The sequence below is a fragment of the Anser anser genome (genome assembly GCF_964211835.1).
Source record: "Anser anser genome assembly, chromosome: 16".
Lineage (NCBI taxonomy): Eukaryota > Metazoa > Chordata > Aves > Anseriformes > Anatidae > Anser > Anser anser.
The window spans coordinates 7,441,117-7,455,682 of NC_139737.1; the positions used below are offsets into that span (position 1 = coordinate 7,441,117).

At 37.3% G+C, this 14,566-nt stretch overlaps 1 protein-coding gene across 5 annotated transcripts in view; it reads right to left on the reverse strand.

Annotated features, from left to right (window-relative positions):
- The window catches only part of TSHZ2 (teashirt zinc finger homeobox 2), a 221,503-nt gene that overhangs the window by 76,588 nt on the left and 130,349 nt on the right, over positions 1 to 14,566 (reverse strand). For 3 of the 5 annotated variants that reach the window (XM_083801508.1, XM_083801504.1, XM_083801505.1), the window contains one exon: positions 2,963 to 6,041. In XM_083801508.1, the coding sequence (XP_083657634.1) occupies positions 2,971 to 5,715 (2,745 nt within the window). In that variant the 5' untranslated portion in view covers positions 5,716 to 6,041 and the 3' untranslated portion in view covers positions 2,963 to 2,970. The remainder of the gene's footprint in view (positions 1 to 2,962; positions 6,042 to 14,566) is intronic. The other 2 variants (XM_083801506.1, XM_083801507.1) reach the window with 1 other exon arrangement.

Below are 14,566 nucleotides of genomic sequence, written 5' to 3' on the forward strand. Positions count from 1 at the left end.
GATTATTCATTCATATTTTAATGATAGTCAACATTTTAAAATAACTTTTAATAGTATATTTCATTAAAATATATAAAGTATTTAAAGTATTTCTACACTGAGTACACTTTCCACTGTTTTATTTCCATTTATTTCCATATATTTTCTTCTACTTTTATTTCTATTCGACTACAATATTGCCTAGAAGTGAATGCAGATGCATGTGTACATTTTAAGAATTTCAGTATGCTTTATATTTCTTGTTTCTAAATACTGTGCTCTTCTCTATGTTTTTATTCAAATGCATACTGAATCCTAAAAATAACACGGTACGAATAAGTAAACCCTGAAAATCTCTGTTATTTGATTTAGTCTCCTTGTAGATCTCAGGAAGAAACCATATGAATAAACTCTGGCCTCCATGCTTTTAACATAGTCAGAACTTAGGTAGGCTTACAGCTCCAAAACTGTAATAAAATCTTTACAATGCTATCCAAAATACCCCATCATTTCATACAATTTGTGCTATCATGCATACCAACTAAAATTATAGTTCCAGATAACAGTGCTATCACTCTGTCATTGCAATTTAAATATATTTTTTCAAAGGTAAGATACAACCTGCATCTTGATATAAATTAGAAATGGATGAGTATTAAAAGGACAGCAATTTCTGGGTACCCAAAGGCAGGAAGGACAGTACCTTATTTATGTAGTCACATATCACCTGAATAATACCCGTGATGTGTCTGTGGAGGTTATTACAATGCAGAAACCATTTTTTTCCCTCTGAGATTTTTTTTTCTTTGTACTTCTTCCCCAAATCCTGAGGAATAGTAACATGTTTATAAAGGTGGGTGTTTGGTTTGCCTCTTCATAATAACATGGTGCTTTTAAGACCAAATCTGAAACATTTGTCAGGTATTAAGCCATGAATATGCCAAAATAGCTGTTTTATTAATATATTTGGCAGATAGCTTTTGTTTGATAGTACCCAAATTATTGGTTTGCTCTGATATCTCTTGTGTGAGAACTATGAATGTCAAAGTCTTAATAATCATTAACTGGTGAGGAAGGAAATGAAATATGGTACATTTTTCCCAACCAATCTCTTGTAATTTTCTGATATTTTGGCAGGTATATTGATTTTGAAGGGTTATAGAATGGTTAGGCAGAAAATCAGTTATCGGATAAACAAGGAACATTTATTTGCTATTTTTGTACTGGGTTCTAATGTTGGGTTAAAAATGCCAAAACGGAAATTTAAGGATATTAGCATTATTGAGAAAATAAACTCCCTTTGAGTTAAACTGTATTTTGCAGGCTAAAATATGCAGAAGGGATAAATCCAGTCACATACAGACAGTACATACAAGATGTATGCAAAACTTAAATCTTACTGCACTTGAATACTGACGTTATACTCTATAGTAATAGCTTCTATTACCCATCCCAAAGTAACCCTTTGATTAGTGGTTTAAATTATTCAAAAGTAGCCTTTTTATCAAAGCTTAAGTGATGCATAGTCCTTGTGCTGGCTCTGCACACCGAAAGTGTTTCTTAAAGCTTCCTGAATATTTGCAGCAAACAAATGTGAAATCTTCACACAAACGGGTATTCATCCTCAAAATGCTTGCACCCTCAATTAGCCAGAGAAAAGCCACAATAGCAGCTGGCGTAAGTGACAACTCACAACACATCTTTAATTTTGACTGTCTGATGAATTCATTTTCCAAATGTTATCTAAGTAATGAACATGTTGGAGAAAATCTGAATCTGCACATGATTATTCTGCGAACAGAAGCAGAGCCTGAGTTTGCTGGTGAAATTGCTGGGAATGACTAACAGAGCCTTGCTGGAAATAAACATGTTAGAACAGAAAACTTCTATTTGGACTTTTAGTTGATGTCTGCATATTTATTTAAATCAAGAAGATTCAAGTTTGTGAATCAAGCAAAATTAAAAATGCAAAAATTGTGTGTAATCTGAATATTACATTACATATTATAAACATTGATTGTGGCAGTACTTCGTTTGGTGTATCTTTCAGAAAAAAAATAAAAAATATATATATATAAAAAATACCAACAGTAATGTAAAAGTATCCTATTAACAGGTCTTTGAAATATTAACCTTGTAAAAAAATCTAGCGGTTTCCTCAATTAGGCGTCAAGCCCCTCCCTCCCAGGTTATACAAAAACTTGCACCTAAATCAGTGATGTTCCTGGATTGACATGCCCACCAACATGAAACAAAATATAATCACACATCTTCAAGATTAAAAAAGGAATGAGCAGAGACATGATGGAGAGAAAGGTTAAACTGATGCTACAAAAAAGGCCACTCACAATAGTAAATGTTTAAGTAAGTGTAAAATATTAAAATATTTTACAAAACTGAATATCCAAATATTATTGAAAGAATAACCAAACTTCTGGACATAAACTTTTCAATTATTAGTAGATTCTTCAGCTGGGTTTGAGTGTGTGAGGAACTTGGACTATTTATTATTTTGCTAATTTGACATTTGAATTGTCTTCTTTTCCCCCACCAAAATCAGATTTACAGGTGTGTTAGCACTGAAGGTTGTAATCTTTTGGTTTTCAGTGCCTTTTTAATTTTTTTTTTCTTTTTCCATTCTCATTGCAAAGAGTAGCATTTAGTTGCTGCATTCCACATTGAAGTGCATAGGATGTGAAAACTATTAATTCTTAGAAACAAAAAAAGAGAGTGAGAACTGGGAAAACAGCTATTTTGAAAATATTAATAAGAAGCAACTTTTCTGTATGGGGCAATGTAGTTCTGCATTTATCAAGCTCTCTTCCTGAAAACATTATAAAATGAATGTGTACATGCAATTAGATTAATGAAGCAGCAGTACTTTATGCATTTTATAGTGTTTTCCTACATTTCATAAAGTACGAATGTTTTAAGAGGCCTCCTTACAAGGATGAAATCAAAACTCGCTATAGAGCATGCATACCTTAAGAGTTATTCTTCATCCACTTCTGCTACAAATTGTGAATGGTGTTCTGGTGACTTGCTGTGTGTTTTGCTTAGATGAAGTTTTACTGCATGTTTGCTTGCAAATGTCCGACAGCACAACTTACATTTGAACTTAGAGTCTGTGTCCTCTTCTCCAGCTATTGTTTCAGGAGATCTTTGAACTGAAACTCTGGAGATTTCTTGCTCTACCTTGGTTTGCTGCTCCACAGCCAGCCTGTTCATGTCTTTCATTTGGAAACCTAGATGAGATTCTAAGTGGCTAATGTAAGTAGATGGGGTTCGAAACTGAGATGCACAGTCGCTGCAATAAAAGACTGGATGCCCTTTGTCCATGTTTTTCAAAAACTTTGTTCCTCCAGTTTTCCTAAGTTGGTACTTGACGTTTGCCAACCAATGGCTGATGGTGGTCATTGACAGTCCGGTAAATTTTGAAATCTGCATACGCTCCTGTGGGCCTAGATCTGATAATAAATATTTACCTTCGGATGTCTGGAAGAGGCTGGAAGCAAATTGAGCTTGCAAAATGAGAAGATGCTGAGGGTTCCAGTTTGACTGTCTGCCCTTCCTTTTATGCAGAGTGGAGACTTCTGTTGAGACATCCTCAAAGCGTCGGACATCAATTTCCAATTTCATAGATGGGATCCTTGAAGATGCAGCAGGTTTTGGTGTAGTAGCTTTGGGAAGAACTTTGACCATGTCAGCAATATCAGACAGAGCATGTTTTTGAGGTGGAGAAGTACAGGATTGTGCTTGAGCTGACTCGGCTTTCTTGCCTTTAGATTTGGTCAGGTCAATAGGCTGATCATTGTTTTCAAATAAATAGTGCCTGGACACACTTGCAGGCTTTGGTGGGGTTGGAGTAGGAGATAACACTGGCTTCTCCATCATATTTAGATTAGATTTGTGGAACATAGAAATTGTGCTAGAGCTGGGGCTGGAGTTGGACTGGGGCCGTAAAGGCTCTGTGGCTTTGCCCAAATGATTATTCAGTACTGACTGCAGGGCACTGAGAGGGTTGACACAAGGCAGCTCAGATGAATGGTTGGCAGCAGCACAACCATTGCTAAGAGAGGCTGCTGTTGTTTCCTTGAGGACTGTTTTTTCTTTTCCACTGTCCTCTTTAATTTTGTCTTCTTCTTTCAGGGGGCATGGTTCCGTCTTTTTTGGCTCCACAGAGACTTCAGATTTGACAGGAGGTTCTCTTTCACTCTGACTGAGTGAGGCAGGCTCAGCTTGGATGCCATCTTTAGCATAGTCCTTTTGTACTTCCTCCTTGTCGTCAGTTTCCTTCTTCACTTGAGTGCACTGGGTCATATTTGCTGAGATAGGGACCAGAGGCATGACCTTCCACTTTGGAGCTATGGGCCTCAACTTATTGGTGATGGTTGGCCTGATTTGCAGTACTTGGGAACCCACCGGCAAAGACGGCTTAGCCCCTTCTGAGAGCTGATAAGCTGCGTGGATGCTGGGATATGCACTCCAGCTGGGCGCTCCATTCTGAGCTTTATTGATGGCTGTTGTGACAGTGTTCTCTAAAGACTTTAAAATGTCCCCACCACCCTTTGAACCATCTTCCAAATCTTCTTCTCTGAGGTACTGGTATTTCATTGTGGGATCCAGTGGTTTCTGAAGGGTGTCTTCATACTCTTCAGTTTTTACTGCTTTCTCATCTTTGTTTGCATCATCAGTTTTATCTTTTTTAATTTCTTTTTTTATTTCGGAAGTGGGAGCTATGCATTCTGCAGATGATTTACTGTTTGATTTTGAAACCGGGCTGTCATTGGCTGGTGCTTCAGACAGTGACTGCATTTTTTCCACAGCTAGAGGATCCAGAACAAGTTGCTTTCCCTTCTTTGAAGCTGAACTTGTGACTTTCAAGAAATGGCCAGTAACCATCATGTGGGTCGTGAGCTGCTGCAAGGTGTCATGGGAGCTTCCACACTCCATACACTTCAAAATCTGGGATTTACAGGCCTCAAACTGCCATGTATAGCTGGCACCATTCTGGTAGCCATAGCGGTTGTTAGATGATAGCTGCAAGTTCGCGTTCTTCTGCGGAGAGAAAGAATCTGAGAAAGACCCCGTTGTGGAATCAGGGGAACAAGGCCTGTTAACATCAAACACACGTTTCTTTGCTGGAGTGACCATTTTTGAAGAAATGGTTGGTACCGGCTCCTTCAAAGGCACTTTTTGGTAATGTTTTGTTTTTATCATATGAACGCTCAGATCTTGAAGGGAATCAAAGGAGTCACCACAGAACATACACTTCAGAACTTTTTGTGCATCTTCCTTGTCCATGTCCTGGAAAGCCCTTTTTCGAGGCTTTGAGTAGCTGGTAGGTCTGTGCTTGTCCTTTTTGTGGTTGTCATCTTGGTAGTGACCTGTTTCATTCATATGAACTGTTAGTTCGACCAGCGTGTCATAGGCAGCGCTGCACTGCCGGCACCGAAACCTGCTGGCGCCTGTGAAAACAGTTCCACACATTTTGCTGCTCTGCCTGTAGAGCTGGACGGAGCTGAACAGGTTGGGTTTTGAGACAGGTCTGGAAGGTAAATTCTGTTGTAAGCTTTTTGACAGTGCATCTTGGTGCCAATCAAAATCAGCTTTGTTCCCTCCATTTCTGTTGTCACAACTCCTCTTTTCAGAGTTAGACAACTTGAAACCCAGCCCTAAGCCTGTCCAATAAGAGTCTGACAGTATGTTGGCATAGACCGCTGTCATTTTATCCATGCAATTGTGTGCTTCATTCTGGGCTTTGGGATGGGCGCTGGTTTTTGGATCCTGTGGCTCTCTAGAGCAAATGCTTTTAATATCTGTCACGTGGTCACTACCATCACTTAGTAGTGATTCATTTTCTGCATCCTGGTTAGATATATGACTGACAGGGGAATTCTGGTAACTAAAGTTCCCTTTCTGCTCAGGACCCACATCGTGTTCCTCATCCGTGCCAGTGTCATTGCTGCCCTGGAGGTGAGCAGTTGAATTGTTGTCATCATCATCTTCTTCCTCCTCCTTTATATCTTCTTCTTCCTTTAAATCTTCCTCTTGGACATAACCTGAAATGTAATGTCAATATATGAAATAACTTGCTAAAAGAGAATACTACAGTTCAAGATTTCTAGTTTCACTATGTGTTTTCTTTACTGGACTTCATTTTAATCTACAACTTTATTGCATGTTACTTCTGGAAGTAAAAAAAAAAAGTCAAATGATGTCTCTTTTTGTGAAGGTTGCTGCATTTTATTGGCAGATGATCATAATTCTTTATAACTGCCAGAGATTCTGAGTTAATAATTTTCCTGTCATGGGACTATAATTCTAACTGTCCTGTAATGGGACAGTTGGAAAATTCATATGTAAGAATTTAAAGTTTATTCTAAAAGCTTCAATTCTATCAAATTGTTTTTAGCCTCAGTGAAAGGAAGGGTAGAATTGGCAAGAAATAGAAGAAAAATAACTGCCATAATCTTCCTGGTTCATAGAATCATCTAGGTACAGTAATCTTTTGCCATTTGATCACCTAAAAAAAGCACTTTAGAATGTACACAAATAATTTATATGTCAAAATACAACATTTGAAAGCACTAATAGGCTTAAGTGGAACTCTTTTGTTTGTAAAAATAATGTACTGTGTGCCATAAAAGCAAATTGTGCTTTGATAAAAACACATACATATGTTTCAGGGCAAGAACCCCTGGAAGTTACAGAAGAGTATTAGGATGTGACAGAGGTAGACCAAAGTTAACTATAAAATTGGAAAAGTAGAATAAATAAAGAATGATTTTCTTTGACAAATGAACTATTTAATTAATAAGTTGAACTTGATACTATAAGAGTTGTAAATTTTAAAATTAATTAAGGAATTCTTTTTTTTGTTCTTTTTTCTTTTTTTCCCCCCTGGTCCTACATCTGTAGTACTTCTATTGAAGTTATGGGAGATAACCTAGGTAGAAATAGACTGAAGAATCAGAAAAGGGGATTCTTAAGGGTGAATCATCTCCATTGCAGTCACTGTATAAATTCCCATCGACCCATCACAACCAACAATTCACTCCCAGAAGGGATGGAGCAGAACTGGTTCAGACATTTTTTCACAAGACTCTTGTGTAATTTTTTAAACAGGCATTACAAAGCTGTTACACACAATGCAAGCAGCCATTGAAACAATTCACTGTTACAGACAGCTACTCATCAAAACCAAGCATTGATTTCAGAAGCACAGGTCTTTGCAGGAGATACTTTGATGTGCTCTTTCAGGTAGGAGCCAACACTGTGGTGCTAACCCTTGTGACTGCACGGCAGGGGTACTTTGCTCTGCATGCTGAAGGCCTAGCTGTTTGTGTCAGGTAATCTTGTAAAACTACAACTGCAAAACTCCCCAGTTAAAGCTGCCCTTAAAAATAACAAGACAAAAATAAAATAAAACTCTACTAGTTGTAATTGTGAAGTAAGACTTTAAATCATAATATTAAAAGCTCAGAAAGAACAATACCTAAAAGTGTTACTTGTTTAAAATCCAATTCCTTCCCAACTTCTGAGAAAAGCCAATTAATGGCTTTTTAGAACCTGGCTTATTTTGCCATGCTGAATTTGGTAATCTTGTGCAAATCATATCCTTCCAGCAAACCAAAATGGAGGGGCAGAAAATCTAGAAACATATTTGTTAACATACAGATGAGGCCTTTCACAGTTTTTTCAGCCGTGTTTCAATTTTCCAATCTATTTGCATTTAAGAACTAGGAATGCATCTGACCTCTTCTAACGAGAGTTTACGGTCAAGCCAAAGAAATGAAGCACAAGTGGAGGAATTGTTTCCTGGATTAACCTGCAGTATACAAAGAAGGAAACAATGGCTCTCTCTGTGGATGTACTAAGAAACCCACACAAGCCATCTTTCCTACACCGTTCCCAAAGTTTTAGGACCTGCGCAGATCCCAACAGCTTAGAGCTGGCCTTGACTTACTCTAGGCATCTTCACAACCAGAGGTACAGGTAGCAGCAGTGGCTAAGAGCAAAGGACCTGGACACCATCCTAACATGATGAAATAATGATCATATAGTGGGAGGAATGCTACGCCCTTCAGGAGATGCTTTCAGCAAAGAAGATAACATTAAATGTCGTGTTAAATATTAAACCAATAAGTCTTTTAGCAGTATGTTGGGGTACAAATATCAGTAGCCCCATTTACAGATGATCAGACAGTAAAGATAATACTAAGAATAAAATATTTATCTCACCGCCCTAAATGTCTTCCCTGATAACTAGATAATGCTTTCCATGTATCCCTTTCTGAGCTCAAATGTTTTTCAGGGGGACGTGGAGAACGGAGGGACATGGAGGCGGCAAAACTCCTGCACGTCACGAGCAGTAACCTTGTTAAACAAGCAGCACGAACTGATGAGCAGGACTGACATGGTTCTCGCGGTGTTAGAGATACTGCACAGCGTAGGTAGCAGCACTGGCCCCTTGCCAGGATGTATCAGAGTGCCAAGCATATTACACCCAGCAAAACAAAAATAAGGAGGGAATTCAATGAAGGAATCAGACAAAACAGACAACAAATAGCATTCACACAGTTTTGGGTCACTGCAAATTTGATTCTCCATTTCAGCACCAACTCTTTGAATATTATTAACCCATTTTTCACCAGAAGGTATTTTTTTTTCCTTTGGATGATACATACAGCAATTTCTTCTTCACCATATCCTTTGTCCTTCTAAAGGGATTTAGCAGAAAAAACAGAAGTACCAGACAGCTGCACATCCCCCACAATACAGATAAAATTTTCTGCTTAATTAGGCATTGACATGTTTACTATAACCTTTACAGAAGAGTAACTCGTGCTGTGAAATCCTCTTTTTTTGTCTGCATAACATTCAGACACAATCTTATGATGGCAGTAAAATAACTTTTTAGAAAGCATTGTCAAAATTTCACAAAATCGTCAGTCAGGTCCATTTTAACAACATCTAAGGGTTCTAGGCAGCTTTGAAAGTGCATTTCAGTATCCTACTTGTAAGATCATTCCTGTTTATCTAAATGATTTAAGTTGCTGTGGGCATTTCAAGGACAGTGGAGACCTCTTCTGTGCAGAGAACCAAAGGTACAAGAAATGCATGTGTCCTTCCAACAGTGTTTTTAGTAAGATTTCATTGTATGTAAAGCTTGATATGAATTAATGTAGCTATTTAACAGAAATAACATTAATTTAAGTGAACTTTGCATTATTTATTTTATAAGCTATATATAAAGGGTGTCTTAAGTCTGTACACCCACATGCTTTAAATGCAGTGTTTGTAATAAGTAGCATAAATTTTGCATGTCATACTGATGTCCATATAATAAATTGTTGAGTGACCTGTTCTCTTCCCACCAGTTCTCCCCCAGGCTTATTCTGACATTCCAAACCTCTGAGCTGATCATATATAGCTGTCTTATGGAAAAAAAATATATATATATATATATATATGAAAGAAATCCAAACTTCCAAACTCAGTAACCAGATGAATGCTTCCTCTTTTTCCCATCTGAGAATTTTTCCCACCAATATTAAACAGGCCCAGTCAGAGATGGGAGATGTGCAATGTGCAGTCCCAAAGAAGCAAGGGACTGAAATTTCACCATCTTGAAGCCTGGACAAAGCCCAGGAGCTCCAGAACATAGAATGGAAGCAATTTCTGGCTTCCTAAATGGAAATACAGTATTTGGTTTTAGTGCTGATTGATCCCAAGACAGTGTATGTCAAGATCATGACATAAGTAAGGATAATATTATCGTATGGATAATAATCATAAATACAATTCTAAAATGTTTTAACTTTTTTTTTTATTACTTCCCATCATGCCTTTGTGACTGGATTCACTGTAACTGAAGCGATCTGCTTCTCTAGGGCAAGGGGTGCAGTAAAAAGCTGATTCTTTGTTCTTCAAAAGAGAACATTTTCCTAGATATTTCTAGAATATTTCTACAAAGTATCTAGAAGAAAACAGGTCCAGTTAATACACCTGCAATTTTTTTTTTTTTTTGAAATTATGTGTCTAAAACTCCACCATGTTTACCTTGAAATCTTGACCATGCTATGTAGGCAGCCCTGAGCCAAGCTCCCAGTGATGTTGAACCCAAAACTGACTTTCACGTCCTTGCACCCCAGAGTCGCCATAAGTTGTACCACATTATACGTCACTTCTGAACTTAGAGTATGAACACATCTTTCTTTTTTAAAGTGTTCAATTTTACTGTTAACTTTTCCACCAGTGGATGTTATTTTCAATCGAATTTGCTCTTTTTCCACATAAAGAAACATTTATATATATATATATATATATATATATATATTTCTTTCCAAGACTGGAAAATTTATTTTCTGCCAAGAGAAGGGACAGTGAATCATTGTCCAGAACAACACTGCTAATCCATGTAAAACCCATGCACCATCTGCACTTCTTCATATATATATTCCAGTTTCACTTGAAATAACATCATTAGTAGAGCAATCTCACAGTGCTATAAGGTGATCTTGTTTCCTTCTTGTCTGGCTTCAACTCAAACATCTTTTTGTGTTTGGCAAAAGCTGTTTCTTTCTCTGAAATATTTCATGCAGATAATGGATAATGACCACTTCTCATTCCTTTTTCTCAAAAATGTCTAACTACATTAGCTACTCAAAGACAAATCTTAACCTGGCTCTTTGTAGAAGTTCATTGCTGTAGATTCATCACAGTTTGAAAATCAAATGAAGAGATAAATTGGCAACTGAAGGGGAAAAAAATCCCTACTCTACTGCATAACTCTTATATCAAAGGCATTTTGGAATTTAACAGGACTAAAAGCAATGCAGAAGTCTGGAAACGTGATGGAATTCCAGGGAAAGAACTCTCAAAACATGAAATTTGTGATACAAGAGTAAATGATATAATTTTAGAATATTTTAGACTATGTTAAAAATTTCTGTACCAAGGACCTAACTTCCTGATAAGTTCTGCTATATGGAAATAAAACACAGAGAAAGGTTACCGTTCTCACCATGGAGGGAGCAGAGAGTCTGTCTCTGAATCATGGGTGTCAGAGATGAAATGAGTCTGTCATCTGGTCTAAATGTCCTGGCAGTGTGAGGTTTATACTTAAAGCCCTGTGCTTCAGCATCCTGAGGAAGGTTTTAGACTTTTCTCAAACCCCAGACAATGCTATGTTGAACATGCTCAACTGTCTCTGTTCTGGGAAGCCAGCTAACTATTCTGGATAATAGGAAATTATTTGCACCTTTTGCCTCTATTACTTTTTTTACTTTTTATTTATTTACTTCACCTCTTTTTTTTTTTTCTTTTTTCTTTTTTTAGAACTTTTTTAGAACTCTGTTTGTAAAGTAGTTAAAACAGCTTGGGCATGAATTTTCATCTCTTGCAGAGGAGGAAAAGAGATGCACTAGCATCAACTGCTGGAGGATAGAAACAACCTCTGTGGCGACGTGCTTGCAAAGCACTGCCGATGAGGAGCACGGAAATATAGCTCCAGTCCCTCTTGGTGTGGCTTCTGCCATAACTGAAGTTTAACACACAAAGGCAACTCCATGGAGCCATAACCATTATTTATATATGATGCTGAAATGAAGCAATTTGGGGCTTTCATTTTGTTGTACTCTAATTAGAGTTGTATTATAAAGTTTTCTATTAAATGTCCAATTTCCTACTAGTTAAGAAGGCAAAATACCCACTAGCTTCAGTGGGACTTTTAGCAGCACAAAGGAGAAAAGATTATGTCTTTTGTACATTGCATCCTACACAGTCATGAGACAAATGAAAATGATCAGTGGCTGGAAGCGTATGTGCAGTGAACTGGCTTGCGAGCTACCTGTAAACTTGAAGCAAAGCCAATAATAAGACAAGAAAAGAAACAAACAAAAGGAAGGCTGAAAAAAAAAAAGAAAGAAAAAAAAAAAAAAGAGAGGTGAGCTGAACTCATTCTGCTGAACTGAGTCCGTGGTGAGGAAAGAATTACTGTGGAGATTTTCTTGAAAAATCTCTCCTTAAGGACGAAGTTGTTTGCATAGTCAGTGATTGCACTGATTAAAAAAGCACCTTCAGTCCCACTTGTCTTGCCCTGCGTTCAGCCAGTCTGAGTGGCTGAGTGGCCGGGTGCTAGCTGCTCCAGAAACAGATGGGACCGCGTGCTGAGCCAGTATTTTAGGTCCCTCACATGAAGGCTTTACAGTGTAAGTGAATAATTTGCTTTTGGTTAAAAGCATCTTTGTTTGCTATTTTCTACAGAGCCTTGGAACTTGCAATTTTATTATTTCAATCAGCTGAACATGTTTGATATTCTCCAGATTGTAATTTCGCCAAATCTGCTTGTTATGAAAATTATGACTCCTAGCACAATTTGAATGCAAAGCGCTGTACCTTCACGGCCACTTGCTCTGCACAAACACAAGACCCACAGCCTGGCCTCGGCTGGCCCATCCACCTGGGAAATCCTTGCCCTGGCCTCACTGGGCAAGGTTTTAGACACATACCAGGGAGTCATCGCAACACCACGACACCAATATGAATTGCATGTAATTTTTACTAGACACAAAGGGTGCTTTCCAAAACACAGTTTTGTCCTGAACAATTAGAGGAACAGAGTAGCAGTAAATATATTTTCCTCGTTAGTCATTTTAATTGCACCACTATAAATCACTTTACCTAAGAAAACGAAAGTCTGTAACTTTTGTCTCTCTGTGCCTTTCTTCAGTGTTCTCCTGTCCTATTTATTGTTGCGGAAAACAGCATCGTGGCTCTGTAAGTTTATAGATTACCTCATTTAAAACCCATGTTTCAAATTATGTTTTTCCTCTTTCATTATCCTAGGTTCCCCTAAACACCAATCTAAATTTCTTTAAATGGGATGAGCTACCAATCAGAATTAAATATATATATATATATGTATAAATTGAAATTGTAATGAGTCTTACCAGTGTATTGCTAGCACTTTGGTTCATTTGATATGAACTTTGTTTTTTTAAAGTACCACATGGTAAGGCTTTGAAACTTCAGTTTGTAAAAAAAAACTGTAACAGCCTTACAGCCTTTGAAGTCACTACTGATATAACTCTGAACAGATCCATTCAAGTTCAACTAACATCAGACAAATGTTTAGTGTATCAGAGGAAGCCACAAAAGCAAGGATTTCATCAATATTTCACAACAGCCTCAGGGAAACTGTAGATTGCAATGCTGTAGGGCAGCTAATGGAATTACACACAAGGGTTTTGTACATTTAAAATAAGCAGCTACTAAAAAAATTACCCTTCAGTTTGATAGAAACTGTATAAAACTGCAGATGGGAAACAATTAAATAGCTACCAACATTTATCCATGTCAGCCTGATAGGTCATTTAATAACAGGTATTTCTTTCTTTATTTCCTTTTTTTTTTTTTTTTCCTGGTAGGGCAATAATAAAGATTAACATTTATGAAAAGTAGCATAAAATATAGTACAGCCAAATGAATAATTAAAGATGCTTCTGAAGAATTTGTTTGCTATTGTATGGCCATGAAGACTGCTCTCCAGTAATGAAGTACATTTATATTAAATACAATTATAAATAGAAAGAAGCTGAGGATTATGTTTATGGAGACATGTTTTTTATCCTAAAATGATAATAATAATATTAAAAAAAAATATATAAAATCTTTGGTTCGTTTCTTTTGAATCCATGGCTTATCTCATGGACAGCATTTCTTCATAACTTATTCCCCTTGAAAAGAGTTGGGCCCTGGCTTAAATGTATGCAGGATAATCTTGAAGCTGGATGTATTAAATGTAATAAACCAGGGGAAGATCAACACTTCCCCTGAAAGACTCTTGATCAGAGTGAAGAATTCTTTGTATGAAAGCACAATGTTTATTCTAAAAATAGACCCATACAATCATATTCCTTTTCATTGCTATGTTCAATGTGTAAAAATCTTGAAGTACTAGCCCTTCACACAGTTGTTTTCAAGTGTTTAGGTATGTTCTGCTACTGCGGGAAATTACTATTTCTGTTAATAACTAATGCTTCTTCAGTGTATTGAATAGCACTATGTGAGACAAGTTGTTTGATTATTATTTTTAAAAGGCTGCTTATTTCTTGGCCTCTCCAATTCAAAACAGACCAGCTTGGCTAAATATAATACAGAACCCACTTTCATGCAGAAGACTTTAAGCCTCAATTCAAGAAAGCTCTTGAACATATCAAGTTTGTCCCATTTGGGGCAAGAGTGCATACATTTATTTGCCATACAGAGAGGTTATGCAATCATGATGCTTCACTGCCACAATTACTTAATAGTCAGCTATTAATGTGTAAACAATATCAGCCGGATTTTGGTAATATGACAGGAGATTGACTGAGTCAACCTTGACAGAAGATCTGCCAGAGGAAGGGGTTAAGAGAAAAGCTCAGCTGCAGTAACTCCAGGACGTGCCCCTGACTGCTGAGGTGGCCTCCGTAAACTCACACAGGGTCAGTTCAAAGTTCAGATGTTTTTACTGATGATCCCCATGGACACCCATTTTCTCTTCAAAATTCCAGCCTCCCTACCTGTTGGACTGCAAAAC